Below are 22,424 nucleotides of genomic sequence, written 5' to 3'. Positions count from 1 at the left end.
CACCTGGGATGGTAACTTGAAATGTCTCTTGACAAAACGACTGGGCTCAGACTGACAGTAATGACTTCGTCATCGTGTCTGTGGCCCAAGTGTGCTGTCGGAAAGCCCTGATTACTTCCTTTGAACATTGTTCTTGATGTCTGTGGTATTCTTGTCGTCTGACTTTTACTTTACCTTTCCCTTGAGAAAGGCAAGGTATAGTTCTTTCTAGTTGTCTGTGTCCCTAGCTCTTCTGGTATTCTTTGATCAAGCCTGTTTTGGTAAGTCCACAAACTACATTGCCTGTGAAGTTCATTATTTTGTTGTACATTGTAGAACACTGAGCACAAATAGGGTAAAATTCAGAATTCACTTATATTAAACATCATATTTTTAACCATCTATCAACTTATGAAGGTAATTGTAATAACAGCTGGGAGATAGCTGCCTGTTCCCTCTCTGGAAAAAACGTAATTCTTAGTCTACAGTAAGGTTTAAATTCTTACTGCTCCAAATATGTTGTACTGTAGTGCTGAATTCTGGATTCTGATCCTCAAGCTATTGTAAATGGGCTGTAGGCCATATAGTCAGACTCTGAAACTTCTCAGTTCTGTGTGCTTACTGGTCTGCAAGAAAGTTTTAGGGTTGACTGGCAGTGATTTGTTGTTTATTTGCTTTCCCTGCTTCCCTTCTGTGATTTACCCCTACTCCTGGGAAGACCCCGTGTTGGTTTCTAATCCCCTTTCTGCATTTTCATTTGAATCACCCACAAAACCAAGACAATTGCAGGTTTCTTTGTTATAAGTGTCCTTATAGGTCTCCTGCTGCAAATGACTTCAAAATGAAACCACGAAAACACCTACAGATAATTTAGAAAAGATAAAAAGAGCTTGAATAATATTTAACTCTTGAATTTTCTGCAGCTTCTCTGCTGAAAGCCATGACATCCACAGGCTTCATGTGGCATAGTTGTAGCTCAGACAACTGTTTTAGTAACTCCTTGGGTATGAAAGCTGTAATTGCAAAGCTAAATGACCTGCTGCTCACCATTAGTAACCATAGTCACCATCACATTTGAATTTGCATGTGGAATATTCTCGAAGCAGCCATAAAGAGAGCTGCTGCCATTTGGCTGATGAGCAGTAGCTCATTAGACTGTGCTAACATGTGTCTGCAATTGGCTGACCTGATCTGTGCAGCTTTGAAGTCCGCCCCAGTTGTGGGGATAAGGGAGAGGACAGCACAACCAAGTGTTTTAAAAATAGATGCAAATACGTACGTAGGGTTACTGCAACGTCAGTCTCGCTGCAGTGTTAGGTTAGTCCACCAGCTGTCGGACCAGATTCAGTGGGTTTTTTTCTAAGTGTGGTCAAGACAAGAGCTTGCTTTATTGTTCGTATCTCTGGAATCACTAGATGTGTTTGAGGTGGCCCTTCCAAACGAGAGGGATAATGTTAAGAGGAAGGTACGAAGGTTTGAAAACTGAACACATTGCCAAGAAAAATGTGTGCCAAGTGGGAGTAGGGGATGGTCTTTTGATAGCAAGTGGCATTCAAAGCTGCAGAAAATCAGAGAGGAGGCATATCTTATTGCCTTGTTGAAGAGGTGCCTGGAGAAACAGGAAGCAAACTAAGGGATGCAGAGTTGTGGAAGATGAGCAGGGACAAGAGCAGCATGGCTTGATGGATCCCAGGTGGGTGGCCAGCCACCTGAGGAGGGAGGCTGAGTGTAGGCTACAAGTGCTGGGCTATAGGAAGGCCTTGAAGATCTTTAAGAGCAGATGCTGTGGGGTACAAGATGCAGGAGCAAAATTGGAGGGAGCTGAGGGTTGAGCTGGAGACTGCAAAACAGCAGCTCTGAGCTGCTGAGGCAGGGAAGGGAGAGAGAGGAGTGACCAGAGAGGAAAGGTGGGTCATTAGGGGTACCTGCGTGGGGTTTGGTGTTATTTTTTAAGATGCTAAGCAGGTTATCTATCGGAGATATGGGAAGGTGGGAGATTAGAGAGAAGAGGGAGTGCTGAGCACAGGAGAGATCAGATATGTGTGAGAGAGAGGCTGATCCAGGAAGTAATAATCCCATTTAAGACTATTTTTCTGTCTTTTAGATGTTTGTTATTTTCAAACACAACTGGAATGGATTTTGTTTTGTGTACGGATATACTCACCTCGAATCTGAGAACCTGAAAGGGAAGGCATGAAAGTTTTCCTTAAGAAAAACTCATATTTTAGATTTATTAATTGTGGCTATTTTCAGTTGTCTCGAACACTGAACTTAATGTAGTAAATCTCTGGCATGGTTTCCTTGTAGTAAACACGTGTACACATTAATTTCACAAAACTCTCTACTGAAGAAAGTGCTCTTCAAGACACCAGGAGATGATCTCATTAAAATGTGAGACTGTAGAAAAATACAACTAGCAGGTTAGTAGTTTGTAGACCTAAGAACTTACTCTTCGATTAAATAGGCTACCTAATCAAATACCTAATTTTAATCACTTGAGCAAAATGCCAGTGGTGTTACATAGGTGCTTAATCAGGCATATGCTTAAGAACCTTACCTACATAAGGTGGGTTTGAAAGTGAAGTTGCATAATATATTCTCCCTAATACTGCTCTGTCAACTCAGTTTTGATGACTGGGTAAGTTTGCTGTCCTGCTTTCATTAAAGCCATATCGTTATGTAGTTGTTAGCAGAGTTTATGATTTCTGCAAATCTAACCACCAGTTGATTAAAAATACTCTTATTGTTGCTTATACCTTAACTAAGAGTATCTAGTTTTATGTTAGTACATATTGGTTGCAGTTTAGTCTTTTAGAACTACCAAATAGTAATATTTTTTTTATGATGTGTTAGAACATCCTGCATAATTTAATTGTAGAATGAACATTCAGATACTTTTTTTAAGGTTGTATTTTGATTTAATGAAATTAATATATTTTTCAAACTTTAATTATTTTTTTAATTGAAAAGAAATCATATGGAAATACTTCTTTTTTAATGTGGAGAACCCTTTCTTTTTCCGTCTTTGTTCACGTTTCATTCGAGAAGACACTGCTTGAACCCAGTCACGTAGATATTTTGGCCATAATTCTTGCTGATCTCCACTGCAATTGTGTTTTATAACAGGACTGGGGAGTTGGAGCCTTTATATAGATTTCATAATTCTGTATTACATAAGAAAATTAAGTTGTGGCAGCTAATTAATAAACGGAAAGGATTGATTATTTTTGTTTGTTTATTTGCATTCAAATCAACAGCTTTGATTTGTCTCTGGTAGGAAAAACAGAGCTGCATAAGCTGCTTCAAGCAGATTACATTTAATGTGGTTGGCATATTAATCCAGAGCTCTTGGTGGATGTTGACAGCAATTTCTAGATCACTGTCCTGTGTTTCCTTAAGAACTTTCTATTTGGGATTTTATAGGGTGTATGTTATTTGGGGTCTTGTGTTCCTTTAAAAAAAAAAAATGTTTTTTCCTTTGAGGAAAAAATAAAAGCCTAAACCAGAGCAAATTTATCTGTGTTGGCAAGAGCTTATATTTAAGATTGATGTGTTTATGTCCTCTAAAAATGTGAACAAAAGACACACTGCAGGAAATAATATTTATATGACTTAATACTATGGTGCAGATAGTGGTTTGAAGACTACTTAGGAACATGCAAAACCAACCTTTTTTTAATTGAAAACCTACTTTTAAATATGTTGTTACTTTAGTGGGGAGGGTTTGAGTTGTCTGTTCAATGTGGCAGATCAAATAGTGTATTGTTGTTGCTTCTTCAAGCCTATATGGTTTCCAAGAAATCCTAATATATATTCTAGTGTTTAAAACATATCTTCTGTTTTCTAAAAGGTCTTCCTCTTCCCGCAGTTGACATATACTACATTACAAATTAAAATGAAGAAAGTTTTAAGAGATGGGGAAACTTATAAAGCATAAAAGCTTGTTAATTATGGGACAGGTTTTCTCAATATGCTTCAAGCTAAAAGACTCATAATAAACCAGATAAGTATTCTCTATACATATTTAAATGATTAATTATCTTAGCATGTAAATTTACTTAGCAGTTTAAAATTTACTTACTTTTATATTAGAAAAGGAAAAAAAATTTTTTATTTATTTAAATGTTTCATACTGTATTTGGATAGAAACAAGAAAAAACAACACTTAAAAACAACCCCTCCCAATTTGAAGTATGTGATACTGAATAAAGAAGAAACAAAAGCAATGAAAATGTTTTGTGTATGTTACAGCTGGTATTCTAAGCAAAGAAACATCTATGTAATTTTTCTGTTAATAGAATTAGTGTTAGTAGAACTTAAAAATTTTAGAAGTGGCAGATGTGATGTGGTTTTTTTCTTTTTGTAGTTGAAGCTAGAAGACTAAAAATACTACTTTTTAAAAAAAAAATTATTTTCCTCCCTACTTTTATGTAGATTCACAGCTTTCACCAAACCAGCAATTAGACATTGCAAGGTGGGAAACTAACATGGCAATACAGATTGAGATTCTCTGATTGAGAAGGTGATTGCTGGTTGGTGCATCATCAGGTCTGGTTGTGGATCGTGGCTTGGAACCTCTGCAGTCCTGGCTTGTTTTCCTCTGGAACATCAGCATCTAGTGTATATATGGAGATATATATTTAGTTTGTTATTTATGTCTCTTCTCATGATGCTGCCCCAGGTGTAGCTTATTGCTAGGCTGGGGGATCATGGTAGGATTATATTTTTTAATATAGAATTTAGTTCAAGGTGTGTGATGATTCAAAAGAAATGCATGGCAGTCCTTGAAGAGTTCTGTGATCCAGTGCTTCAGCACTTCTTTAAATAGATTAAAGTTTAGGTCAGGCACTACTGCGCTTTACTTTTTGCCTGGATAGGCCAGTACTTCATTACAGGACTGGACCTCATGTGTGTCCTGTGGGCTGGGGCTCAATTAGTTGTCCTGGTTTAGCAGAAAAGTTCTGGAGGTCATGGCTTGAGCACTCCAGTGTCTGTTCTCAAAAATTCAAATTTTAATGGGACATTAAATTATAATTATTTATCGTTAAACACAGATTTAAATCTGAAGATTGTTTACCTACTGTGTAGCTGTTGATTTAGTTTTGCACATTATTTGTTATACCAGGCATGTTTATCTGTCCAAGTTAGTTTATGTTGAAAAGTCCTTGGTGGTTTGTTTGTGATCTTTTTTTTTTAAAGGAAAATGAGCTGTGCAGTTAAGTTGTGCTGTGTAAGTAACTGTCTACTTCCACTACTTGTCAAATTTTGATACAATTTGTGTTTAAGTATCTCACGATCTGGGTGAAGTATCTCTCATGCTGGTCTCTCTGAGGTAATGATTATTTACATTTTGTAGATGAGGAGTTCAGGGAGATCAAGTAATGTGTCTATGCGAGAGCTGGAAATTCATCCCGATTCCTTTAATCCTTGTCAGGCAGCCTAAGCACTTAGACTTCAGTTCCCCTGAGATAAAGGCACCCAAAACCAGTTTAAAGCTGTATTTAAGCCCTCTGACATGCTGTAAGAAACAACATATCTTTTGGCTTATCTTTCTGCTGTTCAGGGGCACTCTGTTGAGGGCCTGCAAGGGAACAAACAGATCTCTCGATTGCTGCAGAAATCCATGTGTGAGCTGGAGGCTGCATGTACTGTTCATCTCTCCTTTATGCAATTCTAAGATGAAATAGGGGTTGCAGCTATTGTTTATAATTAAATCAATTTGCAACATTGCCCGCTTATTCTACATTCGAATTTTTTTTTTAAACCTTAGTGCTTTAGTAATAAAGATTTTGTGAACTGCGTCAGTTGCACAGGAATGTGTTTGCTCATCCTGTTAAATGTGGTTTTTGTTGGTGTTCCTTGAATTGATCTCTACTACCCTCTGGTGCTGCAGCTGTTCCTGAAAAAGGACGTGCCGTTTCTCGCGTAGTGACTTGCATAATGTTGACAAGGGGGAAAGTGATACAATTCCACATTAAAGCAAATGTTGATAATGTGAGTTTATTACAAACAATCCTTAATACTATTATGTGAAATGATACCATTATGAAGAGTGTAAGCTTTATTTTCTTTCACTAGAATCACGAAAAGCATAATTTGCCTCACTTAAAAAATAAACTAAATTTTATTCCCCTCACCCCCCTCAAATACACACTTCAAATATGCCTTTTGTACAAATGGTAGTGATGAGTTTGGTTGCTTAAGGCTACATCGCATGTGCCTGGTCGGCCTGACTGTTTGCTAACCAGCTGGAGTGGTATCCTGTGAGCAGAACACGGTCCCGCGATATGTGGGGATGGTGACGAGGATTTGACCTGACAGTTTTACAGTTGTGCAGAGCATGGAGGCTTAGATGACAAAAAGGGGCATGAGGGACTGTGTGGCAGAGACCTGTGCTGTTCCTGCTGCCTCTGCAAAGAAAAATGTGTAACGCTCTTTTCAAGGAAAACTGAAAAGCTATTTTATATTTACCTTCTTTCCCTCTTTTGCATTACTTGAGACTGGCTAGATGTGGAGCCATCTGAATTTTTACTTCATGACAGACACTGAAAAACCAGTTGTGTTTTTGCGAGGGAAATTTATTATTTTATTAATATTGGAAACCATTTGGTCTGTCTTTGAAAGGTTATTTTGCCTTTCAAAATGAAGATGCTTGCATTTTGGGCTGTTGAACTACTTGCTTATGTACATTGGCATGGGACACTCTCCTTTCATCACTTTTAATGCTTTTAATGCAATTTGATAACTTTCTGTTTATAGTTACTGATTTCTTCGGGATTCTTGGGAACTTAATGTTGTGAAATATTCCTGATCTCATCAACTGAGACAAATTACATCACACAAGTGTTTGAGAGCTTGTTACCTTACATGTCTACTCTGACGCACGGTACAAATGATAGATGGTAATTTAGCAAGGATGCTGAGTAGGTTTTCTTTGGTTCAATCTTGAAGATTGCTCTGTATTGTTGTCTTTTTTTTTTCTGCATAACCCATTCTCTGTAAATGATACAAGATGAAAAGTCAAAAGTGACTAATATAAGTGAGTTGGGAGTGGATAAAATCAAAGTATGCTCTATGAAAGTGTTAACTAACCTAAACAGTTAAAAAGGAGGCCTTTGAATGATTTTGAGGGTAATTCAATGAATTTATTAATTAGCAGAAAAGAGGTTTTTTTATCTTTTTTTGTTTATAAGCAAAGATATGGTTGTTGCTTTTGTTTACATAGTGGTGTAGTGGTTGGAACTCGGATAATCTGCTGAATTTCTTATTGCATGTTTTGTGTTTTGGTCCTGCACTATTTCATTCTAAAAAAATGCCAGGAATTATTACCTAGAGGCTTTCAGTGGCTTGCTTGTCTCTTTGTCACATAATAATGAAAGCTCAGCTCAAGTTGTCTGTTGTTCTCAGAGTTATCCAAGCACCCTAGGTATTTCTTTAATAGTGGGGGGAGGGGGTTTCCCCTTTCTGCCAGCATCTAGAAAATTAAATTTTGTGTTTTTCATGTGTCTGTATTCCCTTAAAGCAGAATTTACCTGGCCTGTTGCGCTAACCGGGTCCTAAATCCTCATCCTGTTGTAGAAGCAGCGGCATGTAATCTCATACTTCACCTCTCTTCCTGTTCCTCTTGTGACATACTTGTGTCAAGCTAGTGTGTCTACGTGTACTGCAATATCGCAGTGTGTTTCAGAACCGTAATATGGGTGGGTAAAAGATATCTGCTAGAGGTGAGGAGACCAGCAGAGGATGAATTTGTTCCCTGGGCAGCAGCTCCTCTGGCTGTCTTGCCTGTGGCTCTTGAAGTCTCTTTGCCTGTGAACAGGAGGAGCAAGTGGAGTTGGCTGGTGTCAGGCATCTCTTGCCTGCTTTTGCTGTGTTAGCAAGGGCAGCACCTGGAAGGTGGGAAGAAACAGGTGGGGAATTGAGAGATACAGCTAAGCATCTGAAAGGGGCAACAAGCAATAGCAGGAGGAATGTGAGAGGCTGGGTGAAAAGGCAGGAGAAAATACAAATAACACATAAGGAGAAGGAATGAGCTGAATTTGGAAGGAGATTGCTGTGGAGAATGTGTGTGTATATCTAAATGATAGCATTCATGGAAAACCTTAGTGTTTTTATCAGCAAAAGCATTAAAGCTAGCAGTTGTAAATGCCAATGAAGTCATGTCAAAGTTTGTTTTTCAACTTTAACAGGAAAAAAAAATCTTTTTTTGTAGAAGGAGCAGTCTCATTTATTCAAGGAACTTCATAGTTGTATATTATTGCTGTTAAGAAGCTTTTAAAATGCTGTCTTTTTAATCAGTATGAGATAAGTTAAAATAAAAACTTCTTTTGCATTTGGTTTACCTGTGTCAGTAGAACACTGAATAGTGGATTACCAGGAGAAGAGTGGAGATAAAGGGGAAAAAAAATCATCGGGGATTAGAAATTAAAATAAAATAAAAAAAAAAAAAACAACTCCGTAGTGGAGACTAGGAATTGTAAATGCCCTATGAAAAGCTTTGTGTTTTTGAGAGTTGGGTGATGAGTTCCTGAGAGCTGAGTGAGGCAGATCAAGAGATCCCTGTGTTCCTCCAGCACAGGTTTTTGTGAAATTGTGGTGGCTCATCCTTACAACAGTTTGGGCTGTAGCTTGAAAGAAGCTGAGGGGGGTGTTTCTGTGTATAATTTTTATAGACCTGGAAGAGCCTTAGGTGAAGACCACTCAGTGGATTCCAGGAGATCCTCTTACCTTAATTTGATGCTGCTTTGACAAGGAAAATTTGAACCTAAGAGCTTTCAAGGACCTTTAGTTTTGGTCTTTGGTGCTTTAGTTTTTGTCTTGTCACCGTAAAGTGTCTCTTCGGTCTGTTGTGTGCTCTTTGTTTTTAATGAGTGTGTCTCATCTCTTGATCACAGCTGAAATGCTTTTGGAAACAACCAGCTGGTAGGCATGGTAACTGGTCAGTTGCTGAGAGAAGTTCTGAGCAATGCTTTAGTTTCTTCAGAGATGGATTTAAATGCAAAGTCCCTAAATTAAATGAACTTCTTTTTCTTGTTGTTATCTTTTGGGCTGTTTACTTTTTATTTGACCAGCTACTTACTGCTTAATATGAGGCCTCAAAATGTCAGCAGTGGGGGAGGTAACTGAGCCTGCTACCTCAAGGCAGCATGCGGTCTATTGTACCTGTGTGTGTATGTTGGAAATCGGACATGTTTGGGTCTAGGGGGATCTATGGGCTAAACCCATCCTTTTCTGCTTATAAGGCCAGATTGGGTTTACGCGTTGTTTTACAGGCTGGGTGTTATAGGCACCATCCTAATTAAATGCCCGGAGCATTTCTCCTTTCTCTCTTGGATATAGAGGGCTCTAGAGAGCAGCAGAGGGGGGTGCTCGACAATCTTAATTATTTTTAGGAATGTAGTTTAGTAGGAATAAGTTCATAAACTGTGTATTGTATCTCTCAAACTACCTACAGTAATAATGTTCCTTATTTCTCAAAAGGATGACTTTCCCTGTGGATAAGTTGAACAGCTACAGTCATGAGGACTTGCAGAGCTCAGGAGAGGAATACTTGACTGACCTTCGGTATAGGAATCCAAACAATGTTGAATTCTTCACTCTGCCAGACCACAGGAAAGTAAGAACCAGCAAATACTTTAGTCCTGGTTTTCCTGATATACTTGTAGATTTAAAATATCCAGTCCATAACTATTGAATTACATAATTATTTTAGCAAAGCTTTTCCATTTTCCGAGTTCCTATTTGTGTGTTAAGTTCTACTTTTTTTCCTTCTGTAATTGAGTTTAAATCTGGGCATCAGTGACTATTTGCTGCTTCTAGGGAATGGATCTATATGCATTAAGTAATTTCAAAAAAAAATTAAAATCTCAACTGATGAGTGAAACGCTTTCTTAAAAAGCACTAACTTTTACCCTTCTTATGTTGATTCTGAGGGGAAATCAAGCAGACAACTTTGGAATTTTTAAAATGTGTGCAATTTAAGGGGAAAAAAAAAACCCTTTTGAATCCAGCCCTCCCATCTTAGCACATTAGGGCTCGTGTTAACAAACAGCAGTTTAACTGTCCCAGTTTGCTTCTGTGCTTGACTGCTGCCTTGTTCTTCTGTTGGCTTTGACAGCTTTCATAGCTGGGGTGGCTGAAGTGAACATACTTCTGGCTCTTCGTACACCTTATTTCAGTTGTGCACATAAACACAAACTGCTGACAGCAGAGAGCTGTAACAGTATAAATTACTGTAGCTAAATTTGCCAGCGCCTGGGAGTCAGAGCTCTCTCTAATGTAGTCTGTCTTTAGGAAGAAATGTCTAAAGTAAGGGCTAGCTTCTGATGTTTATTCTGTATAGTTAACTGTTAAGCAGTTGTTTTTCAGCATTCATCTTGCTTACCCTGGTAGACATTCTCTGTATATTTTACTAGTATTGTTTTAGCAAGAGCCTATTGGAGCATTGTACACTCTTGTTTCAGATTCCTATTAGGCTGTCAACTGTGGGCTTCGTTCCTCTTTATGGTGAAGAACAGACACACAAAGTTCTTGCTTTGTTTGCACCAAGGGACTTGTTCACAGGTTTTGTTTTAAGACTTTAATCTCTGTGTTGCTGTTTCTTTTGTGTGACAAATACATGTAGCCAGGCCCTTGCTCATTCCATGCTAGTGTACCTCATAACTTTGCCACTTTTGCATCATTTGTTGTTCACTGCATTCTTGTTCCCATATTATTATTTTGTTGTGGATTCCTATACACAAGTGATAGAACTTTGCGTGTTAATTGGAATAGAACTGGACCCACTGAATTCAGAAGATATGTAGCAAACTAACAAGGTGCTTATCTAAATTTTGATCTCTTTATTCCAAAAGGAATTTTTTGAGCATTCTTAGAACCCATTAATTCAGACGCTTTTTACCAGTGATCAATCAGCATCAAGTGTAAATTTCTCTTTAGCTTTAGGTTCTAACATAGCTCTGGCTAAGGTGACATCTCACTGGTTTGGGTTTTTTTCCTCCCATTCTCCCTTCCAGTCCTCTGTGTTTCCTTCTCTTTACATTTAATGCCATGTATAGGATTGCCAAGTTTGCCACAAATGCCTATAGATCAAACTCTTCCTGGTTGCTAATCACATGGCCATCAGTCTTTTTACATTCATCTAACTCCCTAAAACTTGCATAGTTTCAATATCAATGTCCATTAGCAACCCAAAACTAAAATACATGTAAGAGTGAGACTCCTTTCAGCAGGCCCAGTTTTTAGGGGAACAAGGTGCTAAAGCACAGTGATGAAGGGTAGCGCTTATGTCTGAAAAACAGTTTCTGGATGTCATACTGCACAAAAACTGTGTTTGATTTTATTGTTCTCAGTTTTCAAACAAGCGTTGGACTAGGAAGCATTGCATATGGGAAGGCGTGTAACACAACATTTGTTGTGCTAGGGTAGTAAGGGCTGCATTAATGTAGTGCCAACTAGAAGGTACTTAACTTGGTTTCTACAGTGTTATTCCCAATTGTTTAGCAGCTTTAATATGTTTCTCTTGGAATGGTAAGAATCACTAACTTTTTATTTCCCCGTGTTTCTTTCAAGCTGTGGCCCTGTATCTTGATGGCCGGTGGTGGTCAATTGATGACATTGTGAAAACATCTGTCCCTACTAGACAGGGGCTTCATCAGGTAAAGCTCACCAACATTCGCCTTGCAATTATTCTTATCCTTCAAGGTAATGGCAAATAGCTAGTGTGTGAGACGTCACGTTTTTTCATTTCATTCAGAAATTAGTTGGCTGTCTTGTGTCAAAAGCAAGGTCAATGGGAATAGAGGAATAGGTACTGGGGGAGGGAAGGTCAATGGGGAAGGGAACTTGGTTGTGAAGATAGTATCTAGAGCAAGAGTGACTCGAACAGTAGCTTCATATGTAAGCTGCTTAAATGTTAATTATGTTAAGAGTTTTTTTCTTTACTCTTTAAAGAATCATACGTTTGGTTGTATTGAAACATTTTAGAGTGGTGGATTGTACCATAGCAGTACCTATTGGCCTTATCAGGAGACTAGTAAGATAAGAGTATTGTTGGGAACCTGTTTGATAGAGGCAAGGTGGAGCTGGTGTCTTGCAGTGGCAATACATGAGACTTGGGAAAGTAAGTTGCCTGGTATCTGCTTTATTGCTCATCATTGACCTTTGTTACCATTACTTACATGTATTTAACAGGGATTTTTGAGGGCTTTTTCCAAAATTGGAAATTTTTCAAGGAGTGTAATTTGTATCTACTTGCTTGTGGAATCTGGGCACTCATCTTTTTGTGTTTTTTTAATTTACTCTAGAGAATTTGGTGTGTAGCCTTTTTTTTCATGGCCTTCTAAATGGTATGATGGTGACTAAATCAGGAAAGCTAAATCTTTTACAGGTAGAGTAGCTGAGAGCCTAGGCATTGGGAAGAGAGCATTATTCCTCCATTCTTCCTTCACAGTGGGTAGGACAGTGGTGGACTTACATTTCATATGTAAAAGGAATCCTGCAGGACAGAGAAAAGGATATTGAGTTCCTTGTTTCATGCCACAGAAACTGTTGTAACTAGTTCTTCCACTACATCATGTCCTGATGTGTGCCAAGTCCTGATACACTCTGAGGCTCATAATTTCTCCTTTGTAGGACTCCAGTTACCTGCTAGTGTGGGAATTCTAAGGCTGCTGTACTGCTATTGTTTGGTGACTGTTTCTTAAATCCAAAAATAGTTTTGAATTAAAATAAAAAAAAAATTCCACCCACTGCTCCATTCCCAGCACTTCTCTCAGCTTTTACCCATTGCATTAGGAATGACATTGAAGTTGTGAAATATCTATGGTAGTTCTTTATTATTCTTATACAATTCTTAACCTATTGCTGTAGCTTCCAAGCATCACCTTGCCCTTAAATAAACCCCAGAGCTTCATTCTGCTTTAGCACTTACATCTCCTCTTGACTCCATCTGCATCTTTGTTCACTGGCAATTTTGAAAAATAATGTCTCTGATGTGTGAGTATTAACTAATCTGACCACTCTTCTTAAATGTTCTTCTGTATTTCTTTAGGTGAAGTCTCTTGGAGAGAGGATTGTTCTCTATGTTCTGAATCGAATCATCTATCGGACACAAGAAATGGAAAGAAATGACATCCCATTTCTCTGTCATGGTGCCAATGACTATGTTAAGATCATGTGGAAAAAAGGAGAGGCTATTGGATTCTATTCTGTTAAACCTGCAGGTAAAACACTTGAATGTTGTGGGACTTGGGGATAGAGGCGGGGAGGTAGGAAGTTTATTTGAAGAATATTGTGTTTAGTAGACTTTACAAGCCTTGTAGGCCTAATCAGTTAGTGTCTTACTGAAATCATAAGAGGTCAGACTGCTGTCAAAATTTCTATGTTAAATACTTATGTGCTGTAGCAGTCTAAAAGTTCTTCATATTCCACAAAACACTTTTAAAACTGTAGAAATGAGGTTTACCCCAAAGCTTTTTTCTTTTTTTTCTGTAGAAAAATTGTTTACAGTTGGATTGGGCTGTGCTTTGTAGCTTTTTCTTCTGGTTTGGTTTTTTTGGTTTGGTTTTTTTGACCTAGCTCCAGAATGCAGAGATCCTGCTTATCTGAAATGATAGTAGAATTGGATGTCATTGTCACTGTTGTGGTTTAATCCCAGCCGGAAACTCAGACCACACAGCCATTCAGTCACTGCCCTCCATCCCCCCAGCAGGGTAGGGAGAAAAAAAAGAGGGGGGGGGAAATCTCATGGATTGAGATAAAGACAGTTTAGTAGAACAGTAATGGAAGAAAAAATAACAATAATAATAGTAATAATAGTAAAAGAATATGCAAAATAAGTGACCCATAGTAATCATTGCTCTCACTACCGGATGATCAATTGCCCAGCCCATCTTGAGGAATGGATTCCTCCCAACCCCCATTTATGTATTGAACGTGACATCTATGGTATGGAATGCTCCTTTGGCCAGCTTGTCCTGTCTGTGCTCCCTCTCAGCTTATATGAGAAGCTGAAGAAGTCCTTGACTTCATGTGAATTTAGCAGAACTAGAATTACTTAACATATTGCTTTAGCTGTTGCTATCAACAGTATTCTCATACTAAATCCAAAACACAGCAGGTACTAGGATGAAAATTAACTCTATCCCAGATGAAGCCAGGATAATAACTTAAATGTTATGAAGCCTTACGAACCTTACAAAAGTCAACAAGCACAAGCGTAAGGTCTGCCACCTGGGAAAACATAATTCAGGAGTGCAGCACAGGCTGGGATCTATCCATCTGGGGAGCAGCTCTATGGAAAGGGACCTGGGGATCCTGGTGGACAACAAGCTCACTGTGAGTGAACAGTGTGCTGCGGCAGCAAAGAAAGCCACCAGGGTGCTGGGTTGCATCCACAAGGGCATCACCAGCGAGATAAAGGAGTCGTTATCCCACTCTACTCAGCAGTTCTCAGGCCACACCTGGAATGCTGTCTTCAGTTTTGATCCCTGCTATGCAAAAAAGATGTGGGCAGGCTGGAGAGGGCCTAGAGAAGGGCCACAAAGATGCTCAAAGGACTGGGAAGCCTGCCATATGAGGAAAGGCTGAGAAAACTGTCTTTGTTCAGCTTTGAGTAAAGAAGGATTAGGGGAGACCCTATTACTATGCTCTAGTATTTAAAGGGTGGCTACAGAGAACATGAAGACTCCTGTTTTACAAGCAGCCACATGGAAAAGACAAGGGGTAATGGATACAAGTTACTCCTGGGGAGATTCCGACTGGACACAAGAGGAAAATTTTTCACAATGAGAACAATCAGGCATTGGAATAATTTCCTGAGGGAAGTGGTGAATTCCCCAGCATTGGACACTGTTAAGGTTCAGCTGGACAGAGTGCTGGGCCATCTTGTCTAGACTGTGCTTTTGCCAAGAAAGGTTGGACCAGATGATCCTTGAGGTCCCTGCCAACCTCATATTCTATGATTTTTATAGCATAGCATAGAAACTTTGTTCACAGGTGTAAGATTTAGCTACTCCTGGTGATTACAAGAAGAGATTCCCTTTCTTCCACACGTGCATTCTTTCAGAGATTACATTTGAGTTGGCAAGTTTGTTCTTAATGTTCCAGACTTTCTGTTGTTTGGTTTTTTTCTAAAACATTATCATTTCCCTTTAGTTATTTTGGAATTTATTGTGTTTTTCATTTAATACTGAATAAAATTTAGTGTTTGGGTAGGCTGTTTAGCACACTTAGCACTTTGTAGAATATCAGTATTTGGATCAAGGAGAAACAGTCTGGCATTTTTGTTTTGTCTCTAGAAGGGGTTAACTAATTTAGAATTAATGATGGTACTGGAAGCTCGCTGGAGGCTTCTCCCATCTAACATGCCTTTGCAAACTGCTAAAAATAAAATAGTAAACTGTCTGGGTCACTGACCCATTCTGGTCTGGCAATCAAGGTAGGAAAGCAACCAGCTAATTTGTTCTTGTTGTCTTTGTTATCTCTTTGTGGCTTTTTTCTTTCTTTTTTAAAGGAATTATGCACTGCATAATTTGTATAACTCAGTATTATTTTTAATGTCAAAATTGCTGTAGTGTGGTGGTCATGAAGCTGTATGTACATTGCAGTGTTTTTTGTTGAGCTGGAAACTAGAGTATTGGTTCTATTTTTAGTCTGGAATGGGGGACACTTCTGTATGTGACACTGAAGTCTTGCTATACTCATGCAATTGTTAAATTTCTCATGATGCCCTCTAGTTTGCTTCGCCTGAGTTAGCAAACACTGAAGGCTAATCTTTCTAGGCATTATCAGTATTTCACGTGTGTTTGGTTGTATGCTGTATTCTCCAAATGAGTAGTGTACGTGGAGAAAGACAGCTCTGCAAACAGATGGTGAGGAAAGAGTGGTGGAACTTGACTGGTACACTGAAGGGTACCCAAGTAATGTAACATCTCTGCCCACGTTTTCCTGCTTGAAAAATGAAGATGTGCTATCTAATGCCATTATAGGGCATCCCTTTGTCACCACTGAGTCCATAGCTACCCTTTGAATCCTCTGATACTGAAGTACCTGTGTGTTGTGACTGTCTGTTTCATCTTTGTTTAGTTATGGATAACATGTTGTTTATGGAGGAATTACAGTGTAAAGTGTCCTAGGAGGTTTTGCAGTTTCACTTGAAAAAATTTGAATTATTGTTTCAGTCTTTCAACAAGAGCTGAATAATAATCTTCATATTTGTTCTGAGGAGTGATGTAATCTACATGAAAGTGCAATTCGAGAATTTTATCTCCTCTTCCCTCATCCCTCTTTCAGCTTCATTTTTAGTATAGTTTTCCTATGAAATTGTGTAGTGATATTTCAAAGCAAGCCTTTCCTCTCTATCTCTGCTATTCTTTTCTGGTACTGCAAACTCTTTTTAACCTATTAATCTATTGATATATCTTGGCAACTTTATGAAGCTTGCCCAATTTTTTATTGCTAATGAAAGTTATAAATTATTTTTATAATTTTTAATATAATTTTATATGAGTAACAATTAGAGTTTGGTATACTTTTTATAAATTATTGAAGTCTTTATTTGAATATGCTAAAATCCATGCTGCGGCACGTCAATGCTGATGTAGTGATGGATGTTTTTTCCCCTACTGTTGTTTCAGGAAGTGCTTGTAGCTCTTACGGTAGTAAGACTTACAAGATGTCAGTGCTAGACACAATATTTGTGAGAAGAAGGCATCGTGGGAAAGACTATGGGCTAATCATATTGGAAGACTTTGTGAAATGCTTTCCTGAACGTGCTCTTGGCCTGCGATACCCGCTGTCAGCCTTCACGTACACAGGCAATCTCTTTAATTTATTATTCTGTTCTTTGTGCTTTCTTTACGTGTCCAAATGAGTGCTGTCGTTCAAGCCCCATGTTTGTGGCTGCATGCTCAGGTTTTATATTAAATGTTCTGCTCTTCAATGAAGGTTAAAAATTCTGATTTATTTAAGATGGTGAAGTAGTTTTTGATTAGATTTTTTTTTTAATCCTCTATGTGAGATTAGATTATTGGATCTCTGATGGCTTTCTGCTACAGTGAAGTTTACCATGGTAACCCCCCAAGCCTCCAGATAGGCTGATGTGTTTTTGTGTGTGATTTAGTGTTTGTTCTCTCTGTAGCACCTTTTTTGCTCACTCTTAAGCCTCACAAGGTCATTTAATTCATGCTTTCTCAGAACTTCTGGTCAAATGGACATACTAGGCTATGTTTTAACTCGGGTATAAGAAAGCACAGTTCTAGTGTACAAGAAAAATCCTTAAGTCCCTTCCATTAGCAACCCAAGAGGGTTATGTTATCTAGGAAATGACATGCATTCTGGAAACAGTGTTGCTTGGGACTATGTTCAGGCAAGGCTAGACCGGGTTTGTTAGGCTTCAACTAGCAAACTGAGCAGAATTTAATGACTAATCCATTTCCCTGGTCAAGAGATCTTGTCCACTGAGATTATACATCAATCCTGAATCTTGTGAAAAATGGTAGTTTTCTGGGTAACTGCTACAGAATAGCGTCAAAGCTTGCCTCTCCATATGGAGTTTAGTATGTGTATTGGGAGAAAAGAGGTGCAGAGAGAGCAGAGAAGAAAATATTCCAGAAGTGAACAATGAGTGGGTGGTAAACCATGCAATGGTGATGTGTTTGCATTTTCACAGAGTACTTTTGAAGAGTGTGTTATAATAACATGGGGTGGCAAAAATCACTTGACTATATCCTCTGCTTGAGAGCCCTTCCATCCTGGCTTGGGCCTTGTGATTGGCAGGGACAGTGACCAGTGAAGTTTTAAAACTCAAGTGGGTGCTTAGAGAAGAAGAAGAAAGTCCCATCCGTCTTTGTTTGCAGTTTACCATAATAATGGAAAGTGTTTAAACCTGAAGAAAGGTTTTTTTGAGAAGGATGAGTAAAGTAATATTATGTTTGTTTCAGACTTAACTGTTTTGTTGAACAGTTCTTTCTGTGCTGGTTTATGTATATGATGGAAGATGACAAATTAGTTTGATTTCAGATGAACTTTAAAAACTGAGGTACAGCTGAGTATATAGTATATATAATATAGTGTTTTTTTCTTATGTTTGTTCAGCTTGTAAGAGATATCTTGAGAAGTACCCTGAGGATCACAAACTTTTGTGGGAAGTGCAGGGACCAGGTTGTTGGTTCCAGAGAGCAAATATTATGTCTATGATCCAAAAGGAAAATATGCCCAAAATTGCAGGTATGGATGCTTTTTTATTGTTTTCTGATGCTTTGTAAAAGCTGAACACGCTACAAGTTCAGCAGTGACTCCTGTGAACACTGCCCATGGAAACTCGCAGAAAGATTTTGTCTTGAGAACTGTGAGATCATATTTGTAATGGTTAACTATTATATAAAGATACTGTAATTTTCTGATTTCCTGTTTCCTCTTGTAAATCTTAACAGCACAAGCCTCAAAGAAAGAAAATAAGAATGTTCAAGCAGTTGATAATTTTCAGCCGTCTGAAGCAAGTGGACAGAATACTGATCTAGTAACACAGCCAAATGTAGGTACACAAACTGTCATCCATGTATTACTCTGTTCAGTTTTGGGTCCCTCGCTACAAAAGAGACACTGAAGTGCTGGAGCTTGTCCAAAGAGCAACAAAGCCGGTGAAGTGTCTAGAGCACAAGTCTTATGAGGAGCAGCTGAGGGAACGGGGGTTGTTTAGCCTGGAGAAAAGGAGGCTGAGGGGAGACCTTGTTGCTCTCTACAACTACCTGAAAGGAGGTTGTGGAGAGGTGGGGGTCAGTCTCTTCTTCCAAGTAACAAGTGATAGAACAAGCGGAAACAGCCTCAGGTTGCACTAGGGGAGGTTTAGCTTTGATATTAGGAAAAATTTCTTCACGGAAAGAGTTGTCAAGCGTTGGAAGGGGCTGCCCAGGGAAGTGGTTGAGTCACCCCTGGAGGTATTTATAAGGCATTTAGGCGTGTTGCTTATGGACATGGTTTAGTGGTGGACTTGACAGTGCTAGGTTAATGGTTGGACTTGATGATCTTAAAGGTCTTTTCCAACCTAAACAATTCTATGATTAAAAAGGCTTAAGAGCTTGTAAGTTTTCTATACTCATATAATGTGTCTTGCCCTATTCTTCTGACTTTAATTACCTGTTCTTTATGTTCAGTAAATATTTTAAATTTCTACAAAATAATACATTTCTGAACTTAAGAAATTAAGGATTTCAGCACATAAGTTTGATCAACTATGTGTTACACTTACTTGATGTTTCTGTTTCAAGTTCTCAAAGAACAGTCATAGGTTATGCAGAGAGCTTATACTTCCTGTATCTCTTGCAGCCAGTCTGACAGAACCCATGGCTTTTACCAGAAAGTGATACATTTTTTTTTGGTTAGCGTTGTTGCTTAAAAACCCCCTAAAGTACAAGAAATGCTTTTTGTCCATCTTGTTGTAATTGAATTGGCTCAAGTCCACGCTTCATGTATACAAGACACATACTTTTCTTACTTTTTTGTGTGAATGTTATTCTTCCCACTGATGTAACATAGATGACTAAGATGGCGTTAAAAATACCATATTTTTTTTTTGGTGGGGTGTCCACGTGAATATAGAGGATCCGTGGCACAGCTGTCAGGGTCCATAACTTGAGCTGTTCGCTAGCAATTTAGAGAAGGGAGAGTATTTCAACTGGCCCGGAGATTAAACTGTCTAGAAAGACTGTTGAACAGTAGAGTCATTGTAAGAGTAGGGAGAATGAGGAAAAGTGTTTATAGAAACACACATTCACATCAGAGTTCAATACAGTGGAAAGTGTTTAGTTTGCATTCAGAGTTATACATTGTCTGTATAGAAGGACTGCAGCTTTCTTTGCATGTATTTGAAATATCAGCCAGATTTCAGCTACATATTGACATGTAGTTGTGAATATATTTGTGTCTTTGAATATTATGAAGTTCTTCCTCTATCTCATTTGTGTTCTGAGCCCACACAGAATGTGCTTGGGAATAACTTGTAACTCCAAATACAGTGAATGTGTATTTCTGTGCTTCAGGACTGTCTGTGGTATTGGCATGACCATGCTCTCATAGAAGTCAATGCTTTAATTAAAAATAGGAAATAATGGCTGAGTTGATACTCTAATTTTACAGTATCTAAACTTCAGATTTGAAATGTAAATCAAATATCCCTTTTCCCAGTTGAGAAAACTAGCATTTCCTAAAGCAAAATTGACAGCAATGTAGTGATATTTTTAGTCTCTAACTTACCAGAAGCAACAATTCCTCATTGTCTTTCATTTGTAATAGTGTCTTGAGCATCATCACCGAGTTCTAGATTCATATTCCAGTAATGATCATATCATCAAAATGATCAAAAAAATATATGTTTTGGTTGTAGAGCTGTATGGATATACTTGTAGACGATAACAGAGTGATAGTAGTTCTTATGACTTTTGTTGCTTTGCGTTAAGAACTCAAGCCCTGTCTCTTGCCCTGTTCCAGAAGAGGAACATGGTAGATACCGAAGTGCTCCAGCTCCTCATAGCTTGGTAGAATTGCTGGCAGCTCTCTTCTTGGCACCTGCGCTATCTATATGCAGTTCTGCAATGCTTTGAAAACTGTTGGACCACCAAACAAAACACTCCACCTTCCCTCAAACCAGGAAAAAACATTTCCCAACTTTCATTTTTACCTTTCACTTAATGCTCCCTATTTTGTGTGTTTTAGTGCTAGAATAACTTTTCATTAGTCTACAAACTTGTATTGATTTAAGATTCACTTGAAACTATTTCAAGCAGCAGAATCTAGATATGGCCACTTCTTGCTGGCATTCTTGGGTAGTACTGTAAGTGAGGCTGGAAAGGTGGCAGAACACCTGGATGTTGGTTATTGCCAGTTCTAGATTACTTCCAGCAGCTAAGAAAGAGAAATGTGCATAACCTTACTTTAAAGTGTACAGCTTGCACCCACTTCAGAGTATCAAGTGCTTGACCACTGAGTCCTTAGGTAACTTGAAGAAAAAAATGGAAATATTGGGATGGTGGGGAAGAACAAGAGGCAAGAGAGCTCTAGAGAGAGGGAACTCTGACATAAGCAGCCTCTTCTGCTGACTGTGTGTGTAAGCTGCATTACTAATGAGTCACTCAGTTCTGTTTTTCCTTGTCTGATCTCTTTTTTTTTCTTTGCCTGAGCTGCCATATAGTGTTGCATGCCATGATAAAAATAAGACTAAAAAGTAGAATACAAATTTAAAAATAAAATTTTCCTGTTAAGTTTTGTCAGCTACTGTAGTAGAGTCCCTTGGGTTTATACAGAAAGGGGAAACAAAAAACAAAGACTTCTAGCATTTAATTTATGTGGACACCTGTTATAAATAGAATGGTTAGGAAAAGAACTTGGCAGTGGTGTTTATAATGACAGGTTACTTTCAAGTCGTGTCTTCTGGGTTGGAGTCAAGAGTAATATGCAGAAAAAAATATTCATCCTTATAAAAATAATGAAAAAAAAAAAATCCATTGAGAGATAAGATACATGGATGTAAGTATCCGAAATTAAGAATGGTTGTAGCTGCTCTTCCATAGGCTAATTACTGTGAAATAGTGAGTGCAACCACGGATAGAGAGATGAAGGTATTTCAATCAATTCAGAAGTTTTTGGAATAATATTAACTTTGCTTTTGCTTCACAGGCTGACTCTCAAAAAAGTAAAGAATCAATAGATGTCCATGCAAGCACATCTAAAGGTAAAAATAACCTTCATTAACAGTATTGTCATTACTGTGGATTAACAGGTTAGCAGGGTCTTTTACTGCTTTCAGTATTACCATATTCATCTGCAAAGTGTCTAACAACATGCCTCCCTCTGAGGTGCTGAGGCTCAACCCATAAATCTTTTAGAGGACTTTGGTGAAAACTGTTAGGAGTCTTGGTAAAGATATTATGCGTGTGTGTTCAGAAAAATACCACAGTGAAATGTTGTTTTACTTGCACTCAGTTGCTTTGATTAAATATTAGGGGGAAAAATTATATGCAGATAGGTCTTAGACTGCATTTATTTGCTTGCATTTATTTCATTGTTTTGGATTTTTTTTCCTAACGTAGCTCCTGCTTCCTTACTTTGGACACAAGGCACTTACTTAAAACGTCCCAGGATAAGAAAATGTAGCCAGGAATCTCAACCTGAAACTTCCCAAGGAGCTGAGGAGAATGTTCCTCATGTGTCAGAAAGCAGGTAGAAGAGCCCATATTTTACCGATTTCTTGTTTTGTTGCTTGGGCAGTCACAAACTACATCAGTGTGTCACAGTGTGCTGCTGGGTTGTTTCTTCTCCTTTCTTCCTACTTTACTTGCTTGATTTTAAAATTAATAAAAATAAAGCCTGATGTGAAGGGAAAAAAAAAATTGAGACATCACCTGAAGAGTGATTGCACCAAAATTTAGTGTCTCTGAAACCTTGGCAGA

General features: G+C 38.3%; 1 protein-coding gene across 1 annotated transcript in view; it reads left to right on the top strand.

Moving 5' to 3' along the window:
* FAM169A (family with sequence similarity 169 member A) overlaps positions 1 to 22,424 on the top strand; it is a 35,316-nt gene that overhangs the window by 5,611 nt on the left and 7,281 nt on the right. The window contains exons 2-10 of the mRNA XM_054184933.1: positions 9,460 to 9,595; positions 10,443 to 10,542; positions 11,551 to 11,636; positions 13,031 to 13,202; positions 16,617 to 16,796; positions 18,076 to 18,207; positions 18,414 to 18,514; positions 21,652 to 21,706; positions 22,065 to 22,194. Of these exons, the coding sequence (XP_054040908.1) occupies positions 9,461 to 9,595; positions 10,443 to 10,542; positions 11,551 to 11,636; positions 13,031 to 13,202; positions 16,617 to 16,796; positions 18,076 to 18,207; positions 18,414 to 18,514; positions 21,652 to 21,706; positions 22,065 to 22,194 (1,091 nt within the window). The 5' untranslated portion in view covers position 9,460. The remainder of the gene's footprint in view (positions 1 to 9,459; positions 9,596 to 10,442; positions 10,543 to 11,550; positions 11,637 to 13,030; positions 13,203 to 16,616; positions 16,797 to 18,075; positions 18,208 to 18,413; positions 18,515 to 21,651; positions 21,707 to 22,064; positions 22,195 to 22,424) is intronic.

This window comes from Rissa tridactyla, chromosome Z (assembly GCF_028500815.1).
Source record: "Rissa tridactyla isolate bRisTri1 chromosome Z, bRisTri1.patW.cur.20221130, whole genome shotgun sequence".
Taxonomy (NCBI): Eukaryota; Metazoa; Chordata; class Aves; order Charadriiformes; family Laridae; genus Rissa; species Rissa tridactyla.
The sequence above is the reverse complement of the archived record's forward strand: the minus strand, read 5'-3'. Positions and strand labels throughout refer to the sequence as shown.